This window comes from Periophthalmus magnuspinnatus, chromosome 19, assembly GCF_009829125.3.
Source record: "Periophthalmus magnuspinnatus isolate fPerMag1 chromosome 19, fPerMag1.2.pri, whole genome shotgun sequence".
NCBI lineage: Eukaryota > Metazoa > Chordata > Actinopteri > Gobiiformes > Gobiidae > Periophthalmus > Periophthalmus magnuspinnatus.
The window spans coordinates 12,516,085-12,541,825 of record NC_047144.1 but is presented as its reverse complement, the minus strand read 5'-3'; the positions used below and the strand labels follow the sequence as shown (position 1 = coordinate 12,541,825).

The 25,741-nt window shown below is 40.2% G+C and overlaps 1 protein-coding gene across 1 annotated transcript; it reads right to left on the bottom strand.

The window, feature by feature from the left end:
• Positions 1-317: 317 nt before the first annotated feature.
• On the bottom strand, positions 318-25,644 carry plxdc1 (plexin domain containing 1). Its single transcript, XM_055229649.1, has 13 exons — positions 25,311-25,644; positions 13,136-13,269; positions 8,705-8,839; positions 8,565-8,634; positions 8,374-8,496; positions 7,762-7,880; positions 7,596-7,695; positions 3,758-3,853; positions 3,601-3,682; positions 3,246-3,306; positions 2,160-2,283; positions 1,250-1,410; positions 318-880 (listed from the first exon to the last, which is right to left on the bottom strand). The coding sequence occupies exons 1-13, from the start codon at positions 25,381-25,383 to the stop codon at positions 755-757; spliced, it is 1,404 nt and encodes a 467-aa protein (XP_055085624.1). The 5' UTR covers positions 25,384-25,644; the 3' UTR covers positions 318-754.
• Positions 25,645-25,741: the final 97 nt, after the last annotated feature.

Genomic DNA, 25,741 nt, shown 5'->3' with positions numbered 1-25,741 from the left:
TTGTTTGCACGGAAATGTTGTTCATTTGGTTATAATCTTCCACAGAATGCCATAAAACATATCCATCTCCATAGAGAATGTTTCAAAGTGCATTTAACTTTCTATTTCTGTGGAATCATGCAGGTGATTTGCCACCTACACAAAATGTTACATACTGCATGTATCTTTAAGAATAACCTTTATTTAAATCTACTGTGTTCTAATGAGATGCTTAGAAAAAAACAAAACATATTTCTCAGCTTTTATTAAAAGACAAACATAATCAATCAAAGAAAGTTCATTCATTGTCTTGGTATTTATTCAAACAAATCAAAATGTTTCCAAAATTCAAAATTACTAGGCTATAATACTTTTCATGAATTTTAATAAATGGAACCCACATTCAATGTAAACCAACAGATGCTCACACAAATGAACACAAAGAAAATGTAATAAACATCATAAATTTCATCAGTATATGGACTTGCAGTATGAAGGCTTGTCTGATTTGTTCCCTCATGTTTCCCTGATGATAATTGTACACACATATCCCCACCCAGCACTATAAATGTCTTCTTTTTCCAGGCTCTCCTGCACCAACCATTGGATTGTGGAAGTTCCCTTGTGTAAAACCGGAGGCGGCTTCAGTAAACACCATCCAGTATCCGAGGATGGAGGGAGCCTTTGTCGGTGGGTGGCTTGGTTGTCCTCAGTCATCAACAAAAGGTCCAAAAATATGTCCTTTTGTGTCATTATATATTTTTTTCTAGATCCATTAAAAACATGGTTCAGCTTCGATGAAACCTTCCTTTTCATGACTTCCAAGTTCAACCTCAGCGTAACTGGAGTGGCAGCCCTGGTTTCGAAACTTCATAGAGGGCCAGTAGTTGTTTGTGCGTCTCTGCAGAATATAAGAATCATACAGCCATGTTAAGGCTAGCACAATAGGGGTGGGCTATACTGGTGTGCTAGAATGAATACCATAGACTGTATAAAGCGAGTGTGACGTCAACCATAGTGTTCGGCTCCAGTCAAATGAAGCTCATCGTAGAAGTGAAGTGGATATATTTCAGTGATCTTAAACCCTTACTATAATGTTTTTCCTACTTTTTTGCAGCTTTTGAGCTTTTGGGCTTTTCCTAATTGTCGATGTCTCCTATATACTTGAATGTCTAATTTACCTTCTCAAAACAACCATTTCAATGTTACAATGCACAGATTATTCATATTGTGATTATTATTGTGATTGGATCTATGTGTTTATTCGTACCTGCATGAGGTAGAATGGTGGCGCCACTGTGGGGTGTGTGTTGATGTAGTAAACAGCCAGCAGAGTCAAAGCCACAAGCACAACCAAAGCAGCAACAACCCCCGCGATGATGGCTGTGTTCTCTGATATCCCGGAGTTACCAGAGGAACCAGACTCTTCATCTGAAGAAAACAAAAGTATATTTAAAACAATCTACTATTGTTCTTTGCTATTTGATGACAATTGGAGTCAATGCTTTTCCATGATATTTGCCAAGCTTCAAGCTGTGTGGCGCGATTCCTCTTTTCATGGTTGTAAATAACTTGCCCATCTGGCTGTATTTGTCTGGCATCAACATTACTAAATTCAGCTGCAATGGACAAGTGTCAATGTTTTGATTTTTAGGGATTTTAAGATTTATAGTCTAAAGCTGGACAACAGTTACATTGTTATTTATTTGTCAGGCAACTAAGACATGACAGTTTATAAATGCAATTTAAAACATAAGACCTACTCAACCAACAATGGCTGGAATTTAGTGTGATGGCATTAGGCTCACTTTACAAAAGACAGAAAGTAGAACTGCCTCGCCAAGCAAACTGGACAGATATTATCAAACCCAAATCATTAAATCATCCAGAAAACAATACCTGATACCTGAATAGATTTGTTCCTATAGGTTAATTCCTATTCCATAGCATTATATAATAGTGAGTAAGGTATTACTTATTTCCTAGCTGTTTCCATCTGCTTGAATGATGATGGGGCATTGTAATTGGTGGCTTGATTAATTATATCAATATCATAAGAACAGAAACATGCTTTGTAAATGAAACGTATGCATAAATGTCAGTAGAGCTCGTGTTTGGCATTTATATATTTAGTTTTTCATGCCAGGATGAAAACTCCAAGAGGAAGCATTGGGCCTTGCCTGTGATGGATGGGTGGTCTTCGAGCTTGGCTGCTTTCGTTGTTGTAGCTGTTGGAGAGGACACGAGGTGAGACACTGTGGTTTCCTCAGGTACTGGGTTATAATCCTCACATCTGCCTTTTGACTGTGGGAGAAATAAACTGAATCAACAATGCTGTTTACAACTACTTATAGGCCTTATTAAAAGTATATATATTTAAAACATTACAGTGAAAGATAAATTGAAGACCACTGAAAGCTTTATTTATATAAAGCAAGATTTATTTGATGTTAACACGTGTGTACATTTTCTTTGCACTACTGGGGAATTTTTTCTGCTATTTTCTGGCTATATGATAAGATTTAAGCCGTAAAAGGTTGAATTAATAACCTCTATGACTTATTACAGATGCAAACTAAGTACTAAGTTTGCATCTGTGTTTCGTTGAGCTGTTTATTTATTGCAGATTATAATTTTTAAACAATATTGTAGACTTGGAATTTACGTTTAAATCTGCTCTTGTGTCATTGCATCAGTGGCATAAATGAGTTTCAGTATTATTGCTTATTGTCTATATTTACTTGAGCAATATATCAAACTTCAAAATGTGTTCTTGTGACAGGCCAAACCACTGACACAATAACCCTAAAACATAATTAAGATAGCCCTTTTCTAAATGAACCAGATCAGAAATCAATTTTGAGGTGTACTAAATAAATAAATTAATCTTACTATTCAGCATCTTAAATGCATATTACACAAACATAAGAAAACATTCCATTCCAGTCCAAATAAGTTCTTATGACAAATACTAAGCGAAAAAATTATGCTAATCTCTAATTTATTGAACGAAAGGTTGATATAGTAATTATTGTGACTGGCCTACTTATAGGTGAATATCACAGATTAATGTATTTCTTCACTGTCATGTGACAGTGAGTGGTATAAAGCGGGCAGCCAAAATGTCCTAATACCAGATGTGATGTCTAGACAACCAGGGCAGAGCTCCTGGGGGATGTTATATTGGTCAGTATCCATCAGTAAATCTGACCAGAGACCAGTGGTGTAATCTGTGCATGTATCAAACTGGATGGGTGATGGCTTACCTCTTCTGGACAGTTAAATTCAAGCCACTCTTGTCTGTGCCTGTCAATGCCGTCAGAGCATCTGGAAGATAGTGGGAATACAAAGGCTCTTACTATGATGCCACTATATTATGAAAAATGTTGTTTAGTAGCCTAAACATTCACAGAAACACATCAGTCAAAACAGTAACATAAAAAACAGACATTGTGCAACAGATGGATCAAAAAGTTAATTTTAAACGTGCACTATGCAATTTTTCTGATGGGGGGTCATCTAGCTGCTTGTCTCATGGAGATGTTGTTGCTTTCCTGGAATGTTTCACACTATGGCATTAAACTTATTCATCTTCATGTACTACTTATGTGTTTATTTTACCTTTGAACTGTGTTGCACCAGGCGCAGCCTGTCGTCAAATTAGACATCGTGCAAAGTTCACATGTCGTATGGTGAGAACAAGCTAGACACATACAACAGTTTAAAATATAAAAATATGAACGGCTGATCTAGCTATAGACATGCACAGAACACTCACTTGGCAAAGGTATAATTTCAATGGCAGATCGATTGACAATTTTTGTGGGATCAATTTCCACACGATGATACTCATAGATCGTGTGCTGCGTTGAGCCTTCAAGTAAAGAAAAAAATTGTTACAACCATTACATAATGAAACTAGGAATGTGCTTAAAATAACTTAACATAACTATTATATAACTATTGTTTGCTATGCCTGTCACAATGTATGTATGTAGAGCCGTCGTTTTTTCATTCATTTATTTTTATTTATACAGGGAGAGTCCAATGAGAACACTCATGGGACTCTCCCTGTTTAAAATACAGAAAAAATACAAAAGAAAAACAAACAAAACACACAAAGTACATAAATCAATTTAAAACATTAAAAGCAGGTGTAGGTGTGAGTATAAATGTTTGTCTCCGGATTATTAAATAGTATATGTGGCATCAAAGTATATATTAAAATACATTCCATGTTGTTAGCTTGTACCTTTGTTATTTGCACTAATAGGGAACCTTTCTTATTTTGTCTTCATAACAGTATCATTTGAGCTCCAAAGGGTCAAGTAATTAATATACCTATGGCTTGTTAAGAATTGCAAGTAACTATTAGTGTTTCATATGGCCATTTATTTATTGTTTTATGTACTGGGGCGACAGTAGTACAGTGTTTGTCCACTGATCCAAAGGTTGGGGGTTTGAATCCCAACATAAAACATCATTTATAGAGTTATAGAGAAGTTAGATCCACTGACCCACACGTTCGTGGTGTAGCTCCCACAGATGAATACTGTCATTGTGTCCTTTTGGCAAGACATTTAACCCACCTCGTCCCCAGTGACTGTGCACACTGGTGGATAAATGTGTGTGCGAATGGGTGAGTTCCTTAATGCAGACTGCTTTGAATGCCTTGAAGGTGGAAAAGCGCTACATAAAAATGTGACCGTTTAGCATTTAAGCCATGGTTCATTTTAAAGGGTTAACTGGGCTTACTCTAATTCTCATGCTTTAGGGTTTGGGTTCTGTTAGTAGCATAAAATGGTCTTCAACACTGTTCCCTCCTGCGCACAAAAAAATCGAACCGGAATTGAAAATAAAATAAACACACAACAATTAATTCTGCGCTGTTTTTCAATGTGACTCAGTGAGTGTGACCGGGGACGAGCTGCTCCAGACAATTATGTGATTCACATACGTATCTGTGCAGCTTATCCACGTCATTGACAGGCTCCTCATGCGCCGCTAGCAGAGGTTTAGCCGATGTGGCCGATGTGGAGTGAAGACTCGCTAATGATGCTAATGGTGCTAATGATGCTAAATGCTTTTTACCCCCTTAACGTTCCGACGGCCCGCGCTCTGTTTTGTAGCAGTTTTGCGTTTTAAACATGACGAAACGGACAAATCAAAGGAAGTACGCGACCGAGGACACTGTGGATGTTTGTACAAGTTAAACTAGAGGCATCTCGGACCCGGAGCTGTTCGTGGAACCGAGTGAAGATCTCATGATGGACTCAGGAGCAGAGGACCTTATGTGCTGATGGACTGGATGCTGTTCCTGATCGGTAAGCGTGGTTTATTCTGCTATTGACTTAATTGTGGGTCAAATGTGTATTATGTGTAATTATTAGCATTAGATAATGCCAATCTGCCCCCCCCCCCCCCCCGTGTTTGTTTACATTTTGTAGCGTGTGTGTGTGTGTGTGTGTTTGTTCACTGTTTGCAAATATATATTTATTTTGACCCATACCACTTGTTTTGAATATATTTTATATACAAATACACATTATATATTGTGTTTTGATATGATATATAAATGTACAGTAATAGAGCAGCTGTGCAGATACAGATTCCTCTCAGTGTGTGTTGGTCATTGATACTGTCACTAGTTTATGAGTTGTAAAAATCAAATGATCGTGTCATTTACTGAAAAAGAGTTACTCATAATACAAGTCAGAGCTTTATAATAAAATGTTAAGTGTGTTTTCAACATTGGAGTTTACAGTTGGCTTGGTTTGGTTGGAAGCTCATGTTTTGCCATAGTTAAAATTAAATATTTATACTTCCAATAGCATTAACACACTACACAGGTCATGAGCAAGATTTTTGTCATTTTCATTGTATAAGTGGCTAAAGAACTTAATCAAAAGTCTTATAACAGAAATGTAAATGCGGTAATTTGATTCTTTTAATAAACCATTTAACTTGGATGGATGTGATGCAGCATGACCACAGTGTGCACGTCTGATGTCGCTCACAGTGGTCCATGGGACGCTCAGGGAGTTTGTGTGTTTGCTCAGACTCATGAAAAATTAGAGGGAACATTGGTCTTCAGTATGCTCTGTTTGTAATATTTCCTGTAGCTATTTTTTTTTTCAACAGATTTTTTAATGACCAAGGTTTAGTTTGTTTTCGTACCTGACAATTTCAACTGCTCACTAGCGATCTTCCACAGAGTGGTCACATGATGTTGCTCTATCTACCAGTTGAGGCAGGACAGCGCCATCTGCAGTCCAACTTCTTCAGGACAGTATTCCAGGTGTGTGAGAGTAAAAAGCCCCCCTTGTCCTGATTTAAAGTCCTGTGGACACTTTTATAATGGTCAGAAATGGCCGATTCGAGTTGCTTCTGTTCTGCATTGTGTTTTGTTGCTCGTGTGCCTGCTTTTGCTGTTTCCTTCTCACATTCTGTTCTATGTTCCTTTTTTCATGTACTGAAAGCCCTCCCTGTTTCCCTGATGTATATTTTATTGCAAGACATGCAGGGTATTTTGTATATGACGTTACATTTGTGCTCTGGTTTTATTTTATCGTTTGGGTGTATGAGTAGTTGCCTGAGTTTTTCTATGGTTTTACTGGTGTGTTTATATTGTGTCTTTTCATCACCCTCTGCACTTTTTCTATTATACCCCTAATATAAGGTATGTTACCATGGCTGCACTCTTTTTTCTGTTTTGTTTTTGTTTTTCTGGCTCTGTTTTACCTTTTCCCGGGCTTGTTGTTTTCCTTTGTTAATTGCCCATTTTGGGTATTGGCACTGATTTAAAGCGTTGTGGATGGGTCTGTCTTCCTCCTGCTCATCTTGTTCATCTGTTATAGTGTTGGTTCTGTCAAATAATGTTCAATGGAGAGTTTGTGGGCTGTGGGATGTTCTGATGTCCATAGGAGGAGTTGGTCAGTGTACAATGGTTTTCTATGTATGCATCTTTATTTTGATGCTGCCATCTTCCCTGTGTGTTATATTCATGTCCAGAGATTGTATTGCATTGTTTGCTTCTTCTTCAAGTGTGAATTGGATGTTCCCTGTGCTGTCTATTTTTGTCTATGTTTCTGTCTTTTCCAGTATGTTGTCCATTTTGTCGGTACTGTGTTTATGGCCTTCTCCTCCAAGTCCTCTGATAAGGCGTCCACCACAGCGAAGCCTTCTTTCTGCCTAAATATTTTTTCTTTGTTTTTGAAATATTTGGAGGTGGATATGAAATGTAGGAGCTGGATTAGGTTGGTTCGTTCCTGTAGTGTTTTGTCTGTCCTTTTTTACTCTCACACAAGTGGGATACTGTCCTGAAGAAGTTGGGCTGCAGATGGCGCTGTCGTCCTGCCTCCACCGGTAGGAAGACAACACCAAAACCGACCGGACATGTCACAGCAACATCACATGACCACTCTTAGGAAGTCTACTAGTTAGCACTCGAAACGGTCAGTTATGAAAACAAACTAAACCTTGGTCTGTAAAAAGAATCTATAAAAATAAATTAATGGAAGAACAGATGAACCTCATTGGATAATTTTCTATAGCTATATATCACACTTCAAAATGTGTTATCATGACAGATGTAGGTTTGCACTTAAAATTTGTACCTGAATTGAGTGAGGAAGGCATTAAGGCCAGGAAAGCATCAGAGAGTCCCACCTTTACCGGATGATCAGTGGAATTCATTTTCTCCACTAAAATAGGGATCTGTGAAATATATTTTGTTTTTAATTGCTCAACAAGAAACTGCTTTAGTCCAAACATTCTCCTCACCTCTCTGTAGTTAAAAACGATTGTCCCGTTTTTATGAAGAACGGTCTGAAATGTAAATGCTCCTTCGCTTTCTCTGTCTTTTAGTCGAACTTTATCCCACTGTACCACAAAGAGATTTCCTGAACACAACACAGTCGTATTAACCATTATTAGAGCTATTAGTTCTAGTTCAATGACTATCTTTATTTGAATGGTTGCAATTATTTTGGTAATAAAATTGACAATAAAAATTGACTCCATGTTGTCTTAGAATTGGAATTTATAGATCTAGGGAAATTTACTTGTAAAAAGAAAAAAAAAACAAAAGAGTAAACTGTGAGAGAATAGCGATAAAATTTTAATAAGAGTCGAAATTTAAATATTAGCCAAAAAGTCTGTCAATAAAATAAGTAAAATTTTGCAAAGTTCCACATGTATAAGTAAACTATACGCCAATAATATTTAGGATTTTAAATCTCCTGCATGTTTTAAAATCTACCAAAAAATTCTTGATAAAAAACAGAAATTCACTAGTGTAATTGCATTATTATGTTTTTTTTTTTTTTTCTAAAATTGTTCACCCATATTTCACAAAGACACACACGACCTCATAATACTTGTGAGCACCCTTACCATTGTCCGAGTACCTCACAGTGGAGTTTGATGAAAAACTTGGGTCAAAATTGGCCATCAGAGGAGCAACGTATTGTGTAGCAGTCAGCATCTGGTGAATGACTTCTCCCATGAAGATAAAACCTGTATTTTTAAATAGATATAGTTACATATTTTGACTTCTGAAACAAAAATAACTTTGAATGAATTACCTCCTGTTGCTATAATAATTTGTCTCAAGTTGTGTCCATAAAAGGGGAAATCAAAGGAAAGTGCTACTCGCTTGAAAATAATTCAGAATAATTAATTTATGCATAGATTATAGATTTTTATATGTCTGTATTGGTCTTACCGCAGCTTGTCGGTGTGTGTTGGATAAGATGCCATGGATTCTTATTTGGCTTGCGCTCAAATTTATCCACAATTCCTCTGTTCGTCTGTCCTCTGGTCCATAACTCTCCCATCTGTAGTACTTCTGGTTGTCCTCCTAAGACAAATATATTACTGAAATTAGTATATATTTTTTTACATTTGGAAGGAAATCCAGTCAATTCTTTTGAATGGTCAAAAGTCTTCAAATGGCATCCCTAAGAGGAAAAAATGGCTGACTAAAACCCATGAGTCTTTTGAAATTAGAAATATTGCAGTATCAGAAACCAGAATATTGTACTGCACACTCAAAATATTGCAACACTTCTGAACTTTTCCTTTGTCATGTTTTAGTCTTTATTAAATTTGGATTCTGACACAGATTCTTTCTAATTATAGTTTTTATATTAAATAAAGGAATAGTTTCTTATTGAATGTAATGTTTAAAATTATTACCGTAAATTTCGGACTACAGAGCGCACCTTGATATAAGCCGCACCAGCTAAATTTGAAGAGAAAATCAATTTTGTACATATATAAGCCGCACCTGAATAAAAGCCGCAGGTTTTCATATTGTAACATGAGATATTTACACAGAAAGACGCTGCACCGACACGCTTTTTTTTAAACTGTGCCTGAAAATTGGCACCAACACGACAACAACACGGGATGAACACATCTGCAGGTTTAGAAAATAAAGCTGCACCAACACGGAAAATCTGCTTTTATTTCCTCTGAAAACTTTTGTCGTCTTTTTACATTGACCAAGTTGGATTCATTGATGTCGAGCTTACGTGCAGTGGCTCTATTTCAGGGGTCGGCAACTCGCGGCTCCGGAGCCGTATGCGCCTCTTTCAGCCTTATACTGCGGCTCTGCGTGGCTTGGGAACTGACACAGACACAGCTCACAGTCCTGCGTAAAGAGCCCTGATTTTCAGACGCTGTGCGCACAGGGGTCAGGAGCAACTTTGGCCCGTCCCTAATGACACACTAATAAGCTCGTCCGTAGATGTATCATGAAAATCCTGCTGGAAATCGCCACAGAAATCTATTTGATGTAGTAGCAAGTATATTATCTGCTCTTGTCTCCGCGGTGACGTATCATCAGACATGTCGCCCAAAAGTAGAGCCACAAGTGAGTGAAAATGAGCCAAAACAAAAGTCTTTGGAGATCTTTTTAACAAAGGGGAAAAGGACAACTGAGGAGCCAGAAGAAGAGACTACGACCTCCAAGAAAAAGAAAGATAAATTTAACAGACAATGCCTACTTAAAATCTGGGTTTGTCGCTGCAGGTGACTCTCACGCACAGTCCGCTCTGCGTAACATACGGGAAAAGCAAATAAGGCAATGAAACCTTCAAAACTGCTTTGGCACATGGAGAATAAGCACCTGGGATTAAACGATACGCTACGAGTTTTTTTGTTGTTGTTTTTTTAAAGAAACTGCGGAGTAGAGTAGACATAATCACATAATCAGCGCGATGCATGATGCAGCGGTTTGGTGAGTTGTATTTTTTTATGCACTTAAGTTGTTTTTGCCATATTTATCTGCCACGTGTAGAAGGCTTGTCCGTGAAAGTAAAACCTACATTATTCCGTTACATTATTGTTATTATACAGTGTTATCTTCATTTTAGATGTCAAAAAGTATTTGTGGCTCCCAGTGTTTTATTTTATGTGGAAAGTGGGTCCAAATGGCTCTTTGCGTGTTAAAGGCCGACCCCTGCTCTGTTTCCTTTCTGTTTCTTTATCTTAAAAACTGCATCATATCCATTTCATGATGCGCAAAATGATCGTTCAAAATCAAAACTAGTGAATTCTTCAGAGCAGAATCTTTCCCCACGTCTGTCTCACTTTTACGTTTACAGCTAGAGAGCGCCCCCCAGGGTCCGTTATCCAGTAAAATTCCATATATAAGCCGCACTGCTGTAAAAGCCGCAGGGTTCAAAGCGTGGAAAAAAAGTAGCGGCTTATAATCCGAAATTTACGGTATTCAATAGATCAGAATTGCGGCATATTCAAACTTATCTAGACTAATCATATTTAACACTATCTTTTTAAAGTTATGCTTTCACCGATGCTTCATTTCTTTCTGTATCACCACTTGAGGGAGCTGTTTGTACCTCAGCCATACTATCATTGACAACAGGCTCGATGTCTTTGATACAGGCCCTTCATGTTGATGGTGTTATTAATGCACCCACAGTTGAAGGTGATGGAGAGCAGTGGTTGTGGGCTATGGAAAATGGGGCAGTTAAATGCAGCTCTCTCTGCCTGCTCCATATACACACAGTCTGACCCACTTTTTCCCTCCTATCTCCAGAGCCTGTATTTCTGAAGGGGCGTGGGATTTTGAGGTGACAACGACTTAATAACCAAATACTTTTCCCTCAGCGATGACTGGGAATCACTGGGTTCTGCTTCCACCTTGTATCCATGGATATGCAATTGCATTGAATGTTTGACAGTATGGCATTAAACATCTACATCACTGGCTCAACTGCAAGTGTTAATTATTGCAACCTTTAAAAACATGCATTCTTACTATGACTAGGCTTGCCTAGCCATAGATATTACCTGTGACTTGGCCTGATGAAATCTTCTGCTTGTCTGCTGTTAATACATAGTGTAGAATGTTCCAGGTTAGGCATAACAATTGCATCTCCATGGAAACAAGCATGTGGGGGACCCGCCACAAAAAGTTAGTGCATCTTTAAAGACAAATATTGCACAATTTTCCTTTTCCAAATAACCATCACGTTTTCTCCAAAGTAAAAAAAATAAAAATTGATATATCAATGGAACAGTCACCACATAAAGTACCACGTGATATCTAAGTAAATATTTTTGTCACACGCCCCGATGACACATTTGGTGATTTACTGAAGAGACTCTGGTTGGGTGTGAAATCGAGGTTCCTACAAAGTGTGATCAGACGTTTGAATGGAAAAGGCAGCACAGCACGAGTTCCTCTGGTGATCTTTTTGTCCGACTGAGTCATTGGCGTCATACACACAAGCTCCGCGCGCACTACACAGCCATGCTAAAACAAACTGTAAGTTGGCAGGACAAAGCTAAAGTCTGTTTTCAATTTTCAATAAAAAGAGGAAAGAAACATACAACATGCTTTATTTGGGTTGAGTTCATTTGGCTGATTCCAGTAAAAGAGACAAAAATACACACATGAAAATCTAGAGTCTTATTGTATTTCAGTAAATTTTTAAAGGTCCACTATGTAACTTTTCTTATGGCTGGTTTGCCACCTGCATGTCACTATGAGTGTGACAAGTACTTTTACTGCTAAAAGATACTTAGCAAATATGCATTATGTGACCTAACCTGGTGGTGTCACCTGCTTGTCTCCATGGAGAAAGACACATTTAATGCCTACTGTGGAACATTCCAGGCAAAGCAGCATATCCATGGACACCAGGAGATGGCGTGTACTCCACCAGAAAAGTTACCTTAGTTAGTGCCCCTTTATGAAAGAAAGCTGATAAATATTATTTGATATTTTATTAAGGACTGACCCTTGTGACGCATCATTTCTTTTTCAAGGGGGTCCTGTATATGAACAAGGACCATGGCAGACCACTTCACAGAATACTGTTCTGTTTTGGCCACAATATTTCATATTTCAGCCTATCTTTTTGTGCTAGTGAGAAACTTTGATAACCTGTCACTACTATTTGCTTGCACAAAAGCTGTTTTTTTTTTTATTATTTTTTACAGATACCTACATTCTATTACTTATTATGCTTCATATTTATTGCAGCTCAAATGTTATTTCAGCATTTTGAAGTTTTACTTGAAATATTGCCAAGTTACAGTCATGCCACAAAATGAACTTTAATATGATCTGTTATCTCAGCATGATCTGCAGCACGTACCTCAAAATGTGTGTGGCCTACAACTGGGTGGGTCTGTAGACCTTCAGTCATTTAATCAGTCGATGGTGTCTTGGACCAAAAATTTGTTTTTGGCGACTAACAATTTTATTTATTTTATAAGGATTTATATGCACAGCAGCAGAAAGTAGAAGTTTGTGGTGGATTAGCTGGGAATTTGGGAGTAAATCCTTTGTGTATTCTGTCTTTTTCCATAAAAATACACTTTTTCTTATTGCTTTTCTGTAGTAAGAGTTGTTTGCATGACCTCATATGCTCTTGAGTGCACTTACACAGTCAGATCATAGAGATAATGAATAGTTTAAGAGCTTTTGCCACGGCCTCCTTTAGTCGACTAATCGATCGGCAGGACACGTCTTCAGTCGGCAAAGTCTTTAGTCAATGACAGCCCTACCCCTGGGGCTTTAAGGGTAGTAACGACTCTTGGACTGACAAAACTAGGTATGACACATTTTGTACCTTGGTTAAACATTTCCATTTTGTTTTATTAGTTCTAATATTCTTACCAGCAATTTTGTAATATTGACCGACAGTGCACTGGTGTCCACTGCGCTGCGTTCTTCTCTGTGCAGGCTCTCTCTGTTTTGCACATCGGTGACCTCCTCATGTGTCCGCCATGATGGCCAGCTCACCAAAGCGTCTAAAACAAAACAGACTTTGGTTTGGTGAGTGAATTCTGTCAACACATACATACAAAGGCCAACAGTTCACTCCAGGCGACGTGAACTTGAGATGATTTAAACTTGTCAAGGCTTTCTTCCATGTTTTGATAGATGCTCTGCAAGTCCCTGTGGATTTCCAAATGTGCGAAAGCCATATTAAATTAACAGAGCGTACTGCTGCGTAAGCGCCTTAGCCTAATTTAAAACAAGGGAAGTTATGCGCACATCTGTATTTTATTATTTCGTCGTAATTTGGATCATTAACAGTCAAGACATGTTTGCTGTAAATCAAAGGCGAACACATTTTGAGCTCTTCCAGCTTTCAATTAGAGGGAATCCAAGAACCAATAAATAGATATGATTAAGGAAAATACGTTTTATTTGAACCACACAATGAGATGATTGCTTTGATAGAAAGGCAATGTAGGTTTTTGTCCAAATATCGATGTAATTGCGCTGTCTTTCATTAAATTCCTTGTTGATAAGCCAAGTAGCTAGCCTCTATGGTGCATGTGGGGCCATGGATCCATGTTTTTACTCCTTTTCAGTCTACGTGGGTTTATGTCATCTGCTCAACAGATCATACAGTGTTACAAAGGCCATTGTTAAACTCATCCATGACTCACCAATCCGCCACGTTTTGCTTTAACTTTGAACTAGTTTTTAGATCAGTTTTGAGATCAGTTGCACTGCTAACTTTCAGCAGGTCTCTTTGTTTATTTACAGAGAGACAGACTGATAGGGATATGATTGTGAAAAATATACTACACGGTTTATGTAAGCAGCAGTAATGTGATGAAATGTTATGTAATCCTGAGACCAAAATAGTGCTTTTTTTCTTTATTTTCTTTTTTTCAGACTTGGAGCAGGCAAAAAAGTTATATCGACCCTAAGACAGTTTAAGGTTCACATGTAACCTTTCAACTTTTCTCCATGGAGATGTTATTGCTTTGCTAGAAGAGCATTAAACAGATCTATCTCCATGGAGACAAGCAGATGACACCATTAAGCCAAGTTACAGCCAGGTCAGATCTGTTCAGATGCAATCCTGCATAATACTACATGTTTTTGAAGCTGGATAGCTGGATTATTGTAATGCCATACTATGGAACTTTCCAGGGCAGGTAACATCTCCATCTGCTTAGCTCCTGCCTCCATGGAGATAAGCAGATGGCTGACTGTCCACCAGAAAAGTTACATAGTGTGCATTTAATAAACATAAAATAGCATTGTCCTTCAATTTAAATTATAGGAAAGATTTTGCAGAGAGATTTAATACTAAAAACAAAAAGCTCCTCTCTGCCTTTTCATTACTGGGTTTGCCATTGTAAGACTCAAGCCATCTAAAATGGCCTCTTTGATTAAAAAATTTGTGTTGGAGGGTGACCCCAGACAATAGTACAAATTTATCCATGCTTGGCACTGGCACAAGACCTACTGTAACTGGATTTAACATCTAGCTTTGATGTTAAAATACAAAAAGGCAACTCAAATCAGCAGGAATAAATCACACTATTATGCAATACTGTAACAAACAAAATTAGTAACGGAGGAAAGCCCTGAATCATACAGCATTTAAATGTAAAAGGTGTTTATTGGAACAGATTAACAGCAGCTCAGATGAAACAGCCTTCTTAATACAGCATCTCCAATATTTTTAGACTTCAAGTGGGCTTCAGTAGTTTCACGTGTTCTAAACATGTTCTGGGGAATGTGCAGAGCCCGGTGCAAACATCCTGTTAACTTTAACTGGTGTCCACATTTTAAATAATTACAAAAGTGACACGTGTGACAAATTCACAGGTCCCTCAAATCCCAGTGTGAAACAACCACATATGGAAACGATTCTGACAGATTTTCTAAATATAAAACCTGCACAATAAAACTGTCAGATGTGGTGCCAATTTACATCTTTTCATCCCTATGCTGCAATCCAATACATTTTGTGCTGCCAGTAGCGCTGACCTTACACAAACAACAATATGTAATCTTGCTATTTAACTCTAAAAACAAACCAATTGTTGAATGCTGAAATTGGTCCCATCCCAACAAATAAAATCTCAGTATTATTTTGAACTCACTTGATAAAGATATGGCAACCTATCAGAAATATGCTAAAACTGGACTCTGGTATATAGGTTACCAGTGTTGGACAATAGTGATCGGACTGTAAATTTAAAGGAGCACTATGTAACTTCTCTGCTGGATTTTTTTTTCTATTTCCTTGTCTTTGTGGGTATTGTGTTTGCCTGGAATGTTGCACAGTATGGCATTAATCATATCTATCTTCCATAAAGTCAATTACAGTTGTTTTACTGTTGAAAAACTACTGCTTTATTACTGGAGTGTGTCCCCTCTCCACAGATCTTACTTGTGAGTTGGCCTGGTGGTGTTGCTTGTTTCTGTGGAGACAGAAGGATAATTTACTGTGGAGCATTCAAGGCAAAGCTGCATCATATCCATGGAGAAAAGCAGGTGTCTACCAGAAAATGTCAGTTTAACTCATATAAACTCGATGACACAACAATCTTCTGTTCTTTATCTTTCATGTATTATTTTAATCCCTCCTTTAGCAGCTATTTGACAGCTTTTCGTATAGGCTAGTAATCTATTTATTCATAGCTTCAAATAGGGTAAACAATTTTGTTGTGTATCACCCATAATTAACTGCTGCTAAACTATGTTAGTACCTGTAGGACTAAAGAAAAGAGTGAATGGGGAGAAGGGGCGGGGTCTGGACTTATGAGGAACAGTGTGCTTGGTCTAACAGATCAATTCAACCTTCGCCCCTGCAGCCAGGTGTTTGCAATCAGAAAAACCTGGCTGTAATCAGTGCAGTCCTGTGTGATGTCAGGTAGTACTTGAAACTGCAGTTGCTACTGGAGGCGACATGCACTCAGTTTGTGAACACACAGCTGCACATTTAATTAGTTTGCACTAAAATTTCCTTAAAAGGACTAGGAACAGTAGATAGTACTATTAAAACATATACAGAGTGTAGTAGTAAAATGTTGATTTACTGTTTAGTTCCACTTTAATTTGTATCTATTGAAGCTACTTTGTCTGCATTGCACCAACCAGATTGCAATCTATTGGGCACAGAAACTCACACAGGATGATGCTTAACTAGGACACAGCAAACTCATCCATTTATAGTAACCTGTCGTGTACAGTTCATTCAACCAACTGTTTCTCATCCTGTCCTTATTCCCACTGAAAAAACATACCTCTTTGTATTAGATATTAACTTTCCACCACCTCTTTTATAGTACGAGTGTGATATTTAATACAATGATGAAAGCTAGACAATGTAACAAGTCTGTATTTTGGATTATAGTTGATGGACATTCAGCCTGTTCAGTTTTATGCAGTCTGGGAATTTAAGAGTGGATTCTTGTGAAATATCTTGTTTCTGGTAAATTTTTGCACTTTGGACCATTACATTGTTGTCTGCGTCTGAGTGTACCGGTTGGAAATGTGAGTAATGTGTTATATATAATAAATTAGCCAAAGAGGCATCTGGTAAAAGTCAATCATTCCGGTTCTTGGGTTGCCTGGAATGGTATGGCATTAAATGTTTTTTGTTATTGCTTAAACATACATTGAAAATGTAACAGGTATTTTTATTGTGAGCAGGCCGCCTATCCACAGATCTAGCCTGTTACTTCTGCTGGCCTGATGTGTTTGTTGAGCCTGTCATGGTAATTATTACCATATATATCGGCATGTAAGATGGAACAATATTTTTTGGGGTTAGTATTTATCGTGTGTACATTTTCTTTGCACTACTTCTGTAATTCATTCTAGATACAAACTATGTACTAAAGTGTTTCATTCTCCTGTTTATGTATTGCAGCTCATGATTTTTTAACAATATTGTACATTTAGAATAATTTTTGTTGTTTAACTCTTGAGTTATTGTGTCAGTGGCATTAAGTGTTTTCTAGACTATAAGTCACCCTTTTTTCATAGTTTGGCCGGGGGTGCGACTTATACTCAGATGCAACTTATATGTGATATAATTTCACATCTACGTTATTGTCACACTGACAACTGTGCGAGGCCACACGGAAGCAGTGCTTCATCTACTTCTGGAGCAGGCGGAGTTATTCAGAAGCAACACCAAGGATGTGAAAGTGAGATCGAGAGTAAACTTGCCAGCTTATTTTTTTATGTTTAGTTATCTGATTAACTGTTAATATCTTGCCTTAACATTACCAGACACGTATTCAGTTCGTTCACTGGTTTGACCACTGGATGGCGCTGATGTGTTTGTAATACCTGTTAGAAAATGTACTTGACTCGTTTTCTTTTATACATTTCATATTTAATTTCCCCTTATATACTTTCCCTTCATTCATAAGACCATAAAGGTGATCATTTTTCATTTGAAACAATATTGTAAATATTTAGTTTATCATAAATCTAGTTTAAGGTCGCAAAAACTACTTCCTGTTTTCTGGTTTGTTTACTAGCAGGCCAAAGTGTCATGAGCCAGAGCTTATGTTATATTTGATGTGTTTGCAAGTTCAACAGTGTGAACTGTGATGAAGAAGTAAGGCATCAGTGAAAAGAACTCTCATGTCTCTCATGTTTGTGGACAAGCCGGCATATGTTACGTTAGCGTAGCTTATCTGATTGTTAATATCTTATGTAAACATACCAGACAGTTCGTTGTCTATGTGTTACGTTGCTGTACTGCTATTCAGCCTGTTGTTCTCTATTTTATTGTTATTATTATAACTTGCCTCTAAAGAAAAAATGTCTGTTCTTGGTCTCAGATTTAGTTAAATAAATTTCCCCTTATAGTCCAGCGAGTGTTGGGGTTCACTCCGGTGAACGAGAGGGTCGCGTCCCTGCGCCTTCGGGTCGGGGACAGGTCTCTCACTGTTGTGTCGGCCTACGGGCCAAACAGCAGTGCAGAGTACCCGGCCTTCTTGGAGTCCCTGGGAGGGGTACTAGACAGTGCACCAACCGGGGACTCCGTTGTTCTCTTGGGGGACTTCAACGCCCATGTGGGTAACGACAGTGACACTTGGAGGGGCGTGATTGGGAGGAATGGCCTCCCCGATCTGAACCCGAGCGGTGTTTTGTTATTGGACTTCTGTGCTAGTCACAGCTTGTCCATAACAAACACCATGTTCGAGCACAAGGGTGTCCATCGGTGCACATGGCACCAGGACACTCTAGGTCGGAGGTCGATGATCGACTTTGTTGTCGTGTCATCTGACCTCCGACCGCGTGTCTTGGACACTCGGGTGAAGAGAGGGGCTGAGCTGTCAACTGATCACCACCTGGTGGTGAGTTGGATCCGCTGGCGGAGGAGGAAGCCGGACAGACCTGGCAGGCCCAAGCGTATTGTGAGGGTCTGCTGGGAACGTCTGGCGGAGCCCTCTGTCAGGGGGGTCTTCAACTCCCACCTCCGGGAGAGCTTCTCCCTGATCCCGGGGGAGGTTGGAGACATGGACTCCGAGTGGGCCATGTTCTCCACCTCTATTGTTGATGCGGCTGCTCGTAGCTGTGGTCGTAAGGTCTGTGGTGCTTGTCGCGGCGGCAATCCCCGAACCCGGTGGTGGACACCGGAAGTAAGGGATGCCGTCAAGCTGAAGAAGGAGTCCTATCGAGCCTTGTTGGCTCGTGGGACTCCTGAGGCAGCTGATGAGTACCGGCAGGCCAAGCGTGCCGCGGCTCGGGCAGTCACAGAGGCAAAAACTCGGGGTTGGGAGGAGTTCGGGGAGGCCATGGAGGAGGACTATCGGACGGCCTCAAAGAGATTCTGGCAAACCGTCCGACGCCTCAGGAGGGGAAAGCAGTGCTTCACCAACACTGTTTACAGTGCGGGTGGAGGGCTGCTGACCTCGACTGGGGATGTTGTCGGGCGGTGGAAGGAATACTTTGAGGATCTCCTCAATCCCACTGTCACGTCTTCCGAGGAGGAAGCAGAAACTGGGGACCCAGGGGCGGACTCGTCCATCACCCTGGCTGAAGTCACTGAGGTGGTTGGCAAGCTCCTCGGTGGCAAGGCTCCGGGGGTGGATGAGATCCGTCCTGAGTACCTCAAGTCTCTGGATGTTGTGGGACTGTCTTGGCTGACACGTCTCTGCAACATCGCGTGGCGGTCGGGGACAGTACCTGTGGAATGGCAGACCGGGGTGGTGGTCCCTCTGTATAAGAAGGGGGACCGGAGGGTGTGTTCCAATTACAGGGGAATCACACTCCTCAGCCTTCCCGGTAAGGTCTATTCCAGGGTGCTGGAGAGGAGAATCCGACCGATAGTCGAACCTCGGATTCAGGAGGAGCAGTGTGGTTTTCGTCCTGGTCGTGGAACACTGGACCAGCTCTATACTCTCCATCGGGTCCTCGAGGGCTCATGGGAGTATGCCCAACCAGTCCACATGTGTTTTGTGGATCTGGAGAAGGCATTCGACCGTGTCCCTCGTGGTGTCCTTTGGGGGGTGCTCTGGGAGTATGGGGTCCGGGGCTCTTTGCTAAGGGCTGTCCGGTCCCTGTATGACCGGAGCAGGAGCTGTGTTCGCATTGCCGGCAGTAAGTCAGACCTGTTCCCAGTGCATGTTGGACTCCGCCAGGGCTGCCCTTTGTCACCGGTTCTGTTCATTATATTTATGGACAGAATTTCTAGGCGCAGCCAGGGGCCGGAGGGGGCCTGGTTTGGGAACCACAGGATTTCATCTCTGCTGTTTGCAGATGATGTTGTCCTGATGGCTTCTTCGAGCCAGGACCTGCAGCAGGCACTGGGGCGGTTTGCAGCCGAGTGTGAAGCGGCTGGGATGAGAATCAGCTCCTCCAAATCTGAGGCCATGGTTCTCGACCGGAAAAAGGTGGTTTGCTCTCTCCGGGTGGGTGGTGAGTCTCTGCCCCAAGTGAAGGAGTTCAAGTATCTCGGGGTCTTGTTCACGAGTGAGGGAAGGATGGAGCGTGAGATTGACAGGCGGATCGGTGCAGCGTCTGCAGTGATGCGGTCGCTGTATCGGTCCGTTGTGGTAAAGAAGGAGCTGAGCCGGAAGGCGAAGCTCTCGATTTACCGGTCAATCTACGTTCCTACCCTCACCTATGGTCATGAGCTTTGGGTAATGACCGAAAGGACAAGATCGCGGATACAAGCGGCTGAAATGGGCTTCCTCCGCAGAGTGGCCGGGCGCACCCTTAGGGATAGGGTGAGGAGCTCGGTCACACGGGAGGAGCTCGGAGTAGAGCCGCTGCTCCTACACGTTGAGAGGAACCAGCTGAGGTGGCTCGGGCATCTGCTTAGGATGCCTCCTGGACGCCTCCCTAGGGAGGTGTTCTGGGCATGTCCCACCGGGAGGAGGCCCCGGGGAAGACCCAGGACACGCTGGAGGGACTATGTCTCTCGGCTGGCCTGGGAACGCCTTGGGGTCCCACCGGAGGAGCTGGAGGACGTGTCCGGGGTGAGGGAAGTCTGGGAGTCCCTGCTTAGACTGCTGCCCCCGCGACCCGGCCCCGGATAAGCGGAAGAAAATGGATGGATGGATGGAGTCCAGCGAGACTTATATATGTTTTTTTCTTCACTATTACGCTTTTTCACTTATACTCCAGAGCAACCGGAAAATGTGGTCATTATTGTCTATACTTACTTCAGCAATATATCGTGCTTCAAAATGTGTTATCGTGACTTAATGTTTGTTTTCAAGGAGATGGATACATTTAATGCCATACAATGGAACTTTCCAAGCAAAGTAATAACATTGTTACAATATTAATACCACCATATAACTCGTGAGACCAGTAAGTTTCCAAATATAAAGTCTAGTCTAGTGTTGTAAAGGAGGCCTAGAAACAGGATGTGAACCACCTGCAGACTCCTGGCAGCCGCGTTAGTGCTATAGTAATCATCACAGGACCGGGTCAATGCTACGTGTGTCGCAGCACCTCAGCCCACTGCTTTTTACAGCTCTGAAACCTGCCCCGAGGCGACTGTGACGTGGGAGGAAACCATTTGGCACCTCACTGTCCCAGGAACTGCAGTAACCATAATACAAACACTGGGAATGATTGAGAAAGATCAGATGTTATTAAGATCTGCACTATATAACTTTTCTGGTTGAGGATCCACCACCTGCTTGGAATGTTCCACAGTAGTATCCTGCGTTTATTCAGTTACAGCTGTTTTTATTTAAAGTGGAACTAAACACTAAATCTACTTTTTCTTGCTTGTAAACTGTGGTGATAGTATTTCAATAGCATTATCTACTGTTCCAAGTGTTCTTTTTTGGCATTTTAGTACAAAATAGGCCAATTTACAGCTTTGTGTTAAAAAACAGATAAAAACTGAGTGTGCCTCCAGTGGCCATTGCAATTTAAAGTATAGTGTGACATTACACAAGACTGTCCTGATTACAGCCAGGTGTTTCTTATTACAAACACCTGGGACAGAGTTGAAGTGTCGATACCTGTTAGACCAATCACAGTGTTCCTCATATGTCCAGACCCCACCCCTCCTTTCCCTTCACTCTCCCCTTTAGTCTTCCAGGGCCTTCCTAGTACAGCAGCTATATTTGAAATGTGGTTGTGGATGGAGTTTAGGATATTACTCTCACTTTAAAGAAAAACAAAACAAAAGCAATACATTCTTTTTACTGTGAGACCCCAGATCTCTCCACAGATCTGGGGTGTCATTTATAAAGAGCGTTTTGTATGTGACCCTCCACGTTAAGTTTGCGATCTATAAAATTACAACTTAGTGTGGAAATGAGTCCGGTTCAAAAATTCAACACCTTGTGATGTTCAGAGCTGTGGCAAAAGTGTGTTTTAGGAAGATTGTGTTTAGTCTCACTTACATTTTTATTAAGAATTCAACATCAAAGTTTTATAAATAAGGCCTCTGACCTCTAACAAGGCCTTGAGGAGTCACCTGATTGTCTATATGGTGGTAGATACATTTAATGCAAGACAGTGGAACATTCCAGGCAAAGCAATAATATCTCCATGGAGGTGAGCAAGGCGAGGTCACCTCGCACCTCCAGAAAAGTTACATGTTAGAAATATGCTACATGGTGTATCAAACATTTTCTTTTCTTTCTTCTTTTGTTGCCTCCCTTTTTCATGACACTAAAATCTGGTAGCTATTCTACCAGATGTCTGTGCTTTACAGTAGTGTCTAATAGCTTAGGCTTGAATCCAATGATACTACCACTTAGTATATGGGCTGATCAACAAACTGTGCTCAATTATATTAAAGGTCAATTCAGTAAAAAGTTGGAATACAATCACAGATCAATATAGGTTTACGCACCTGCTGAGTTTGGATGTAACTTTCGTGATTTTGGCACTAGTACTTATATGTGAGCTCACGTAATTTGCGGCATTCCACTGGGTTAATGAGCCATGCTAACTAAAAACACCTGTGTGGGTATTTGGATATTGATAATTTTCACTCATCACCACAAATACGCCAAAGCCTAATGCAAATAAATTAAGTAGCATAAGAAATGAATGCTAAATATAGCTGTTGTTTCGTACATTTTAAGTATTATGGCAGTAATCACTGTCAATTAGTGGTTATATTATCTACCATTTAGGGCTAATGGATGCCAGTGTGAAAGCTAACATTTTAGTGGCTGTTAAATGTTAATTTTACAGCTATACTTGACTTGAAAACTGGTTGACTATTATCACCAGTTTTGGTTTAAATAGGTGTCCGTCAGTGACACAACTTTGAATGGTTTATTTCAGCAGTTATGACTATGTTTTTTTTTATATATTCTATGAATGTAGTCAATGCAATGGACAAACACATGTTTAGATAATCACTTTTAAATAATCACTTTTAAATAGAAAAGTTAGATGTCAAAATAGGGCTGCAAGATTACTTATAATAAAATGTAATTAACATATTGTGTAGTAGGAGGTTGGATCACAAAGACTGCAATTATGTAAAGGAATGCTATGTAACTTTTCTGCTCATCTCCATGACTGGACTGTGAAATATTGGGTTAAAATTACTTAATAAAAGGAACAAGTCTACTGATTTTTATGGTGGTATCCAATGGGAACCAATGTCATTGTAAACATCACAATAGAGAGTCGCAAAGCTATCGGCAGCTCCTGTAGATAACTGTCATTTGGACCAAAATTAGTATGCAATGCTGCTGAATCCTATGTGTATCATTGATTAAGACAATAAAGAACGAAGTAAGTACAGAGCTGTGGGCGTAAGCTGGTGGCGGTGAAAACAGGGGTTGATCGTCGTCTTGAATACAGGAGTATAAACATTACCCAAATATGCATAAATGACACTAAGTACAACTTTGAGAGGGAAAATGAGAAGGGGAAATAAGTATGGTTAAAAACTCAATAAAGTTGATTTTGCATAGTAGGTTCTGTTTTAACCGATCTATCTTCACAAAGACAAGTTGATAAGGTCATCAAATGGAATTACAGGTTAGATCTGCGGAGAGGCAAACCTGTTCACAGTAACAATGCATGTTCTTCAAACTGTTTTATTGGAAATTTCACTGGAGTTGGTGACATCCACCTGTAACTCACTGCATGACAGAGGCTGACCAATAGGGGGCGGAGAAGAGTGAAAGCATACCTTATGTGTTTTTAACAGAAAAGCATTGACAATACTACAATGCAGTCTCTGAAAAAATATTAGGATTCCAATGCATTTGCTAGTACATTATTTTTTAAACCTCTCCAACAACATTTGTGGTCGGACTTGAACTTTTTTTCACTACTTTTTTCAGTTGGCTTGCCCCCTCTGTCTATATAGCATGTGGCAGTTTTTCTGACTGTCCTCTGCAGAGCCCGGGCCCCTGATCAGTGGAAGTGGGACCACAGGAGAGGCCATAGAAACTAGAGCATCTCTGATTGTTGGAGGGGAGGAGAGCTAGCGTAAGAACGAGGCTGGCTAAAAATACTATTTCTCCAAGGAGAACTAAAATACATGGCGACACACAGAGGTGAAGAAGTATACAGCATCTGTGTAATAAAAATGTGTGGAAAAATGCATGAAAAAATTGAATTATGAAAATGGATATGAAGTTACAAGTACAAATATTGACGCCTACACAATTGAACCAAAATCCAAGACTGCAGCTCTTGTGGGGTGTTCTCCAGCTGCAGTGGTCAGTATCGATTAGAGGTGCTTTAGTCCTGAGTTAGTCATGGTTTAGACCTAGGTTAGTCCTGGGTTAGACCTGGTTTAGTCCTGGGCTGGACCTGGTTTAGTCCTGGTTTAGTCCTGGTATAGTCCTGGGTCAGTGCTGGGCTGGACCTGGTTTAGTCCTGGGCTAGACCTGGTTTAGTCCTGGTTTAGTCCTGGTATAGTCCTGGGTCAGTGCTGGGCTAGACCTGGTTTAGTCCTGGGTTAGTCCTGGTTTAGTCCTGGTATAGTCCTGGGTCAGTGCTGGGCTAGACCTGGTTTAGTCCTGGGTTAGACTTGCTTTAGACCTGATTTAAAGGGGAGTACGTTGAAATGATGGCTTGCGATGGTCAGTATCTATCAGTGGGGCTTTAGACCCAGTTTAGTCCTCAGTTAAACCTGGTTTAGTCCTGGAAAGATTAAGTGAGATTAAGAAGAAGATTTAGTAAGTGATGAAAGCCAAATTAGAGCTTTCCTCCCATGATGCTTCAAACATGTTTTACAAGATACCTCTACAACAATTTTTCCTTCCAAATAGGATAACAAAACTGCCAATGATCTGTCTGCAAAATTGAGTATTCTATAGAGACTTATTACTGCGGCATCCCTCTCAAAAACACATGACTTTTATGTCTTTTCTGGCCTGGGTCAGGGAAACGTCTGGGGACTGCTCAGTTTAAACAAAAATGCAGGAAGAATTTTACAGACAAAATAGTTTTCAAACATTCTTGAACCTTTGCAAATCTGCTGCCAGAGTTTAAAATACCGAGAATTTTCACATTTCGTAGCGTTAAGTTTACTATGCTGCATATAGTTGAGACTTACTTAACAAGAGGATATCAAAATGTGTCAGTATCACAAATCATGCATACCTGTGGATAAAGTAGGGCTTACCTTGCTCTTGTGCCCATACTCGTCCCAAATCAACCTGGGACAGAGAGATAAGGAGGACAGCCCAGACCCCCATGTCCCACCAGTCCAAACTCCAACTTTTATTAATGTTTTGCTCTTCTTTTCACCCTCTTTTCTGCTTCTACTGCTGCTGCTATTGCTGGACTTGCGGGGATCCTCACTCCTCCGCTCCCCCCGCCTAACAGAGCTCAAGTCTTAGGTCTTCTGCTTTTCTCCTCTCTCCCTCTCTTTCTCTTTCTCTCTCTCTTTCTCTCTCTAAGCAAATCTGGAGTGAAATTATGAAGCAATAGAGCTGACAGAGAAAAGTGTCCACTCCTCTGTCCTAACATTCGTTTTTCTCACTTGAAGAAAAAAAATATGTATGTATTTCATTGGCAACGAAAGAGAATGTCTCCCCCTTGTGGGCATAAAAT

Excerpts from the sequence above, each read along its gene's own strand:
- plxdc1 (XM_055229649.1), bottom strand. The coding sequence starts at position 25,383 with ATGGGGGTCTGGGCTGTCCTCCTTATCTCTCTGTCCCAGGTTGATTTG. Across the intron at positions 8,497-8,564 it reads AATTATTATAGCAACAGGAG|GTTTTATCTTCATGGGAGAA; the intron begins GTAATTCATTCA and ends TTAAAAATACAG. Across the intron at positions 2,284-3,245 it reads AATTTAACTGTCCAGAAGAG|TCAAAAGGCAGATGTGAGGA; the intron begins GTAAGCCATCAC and ends TTTCTCCCACAG.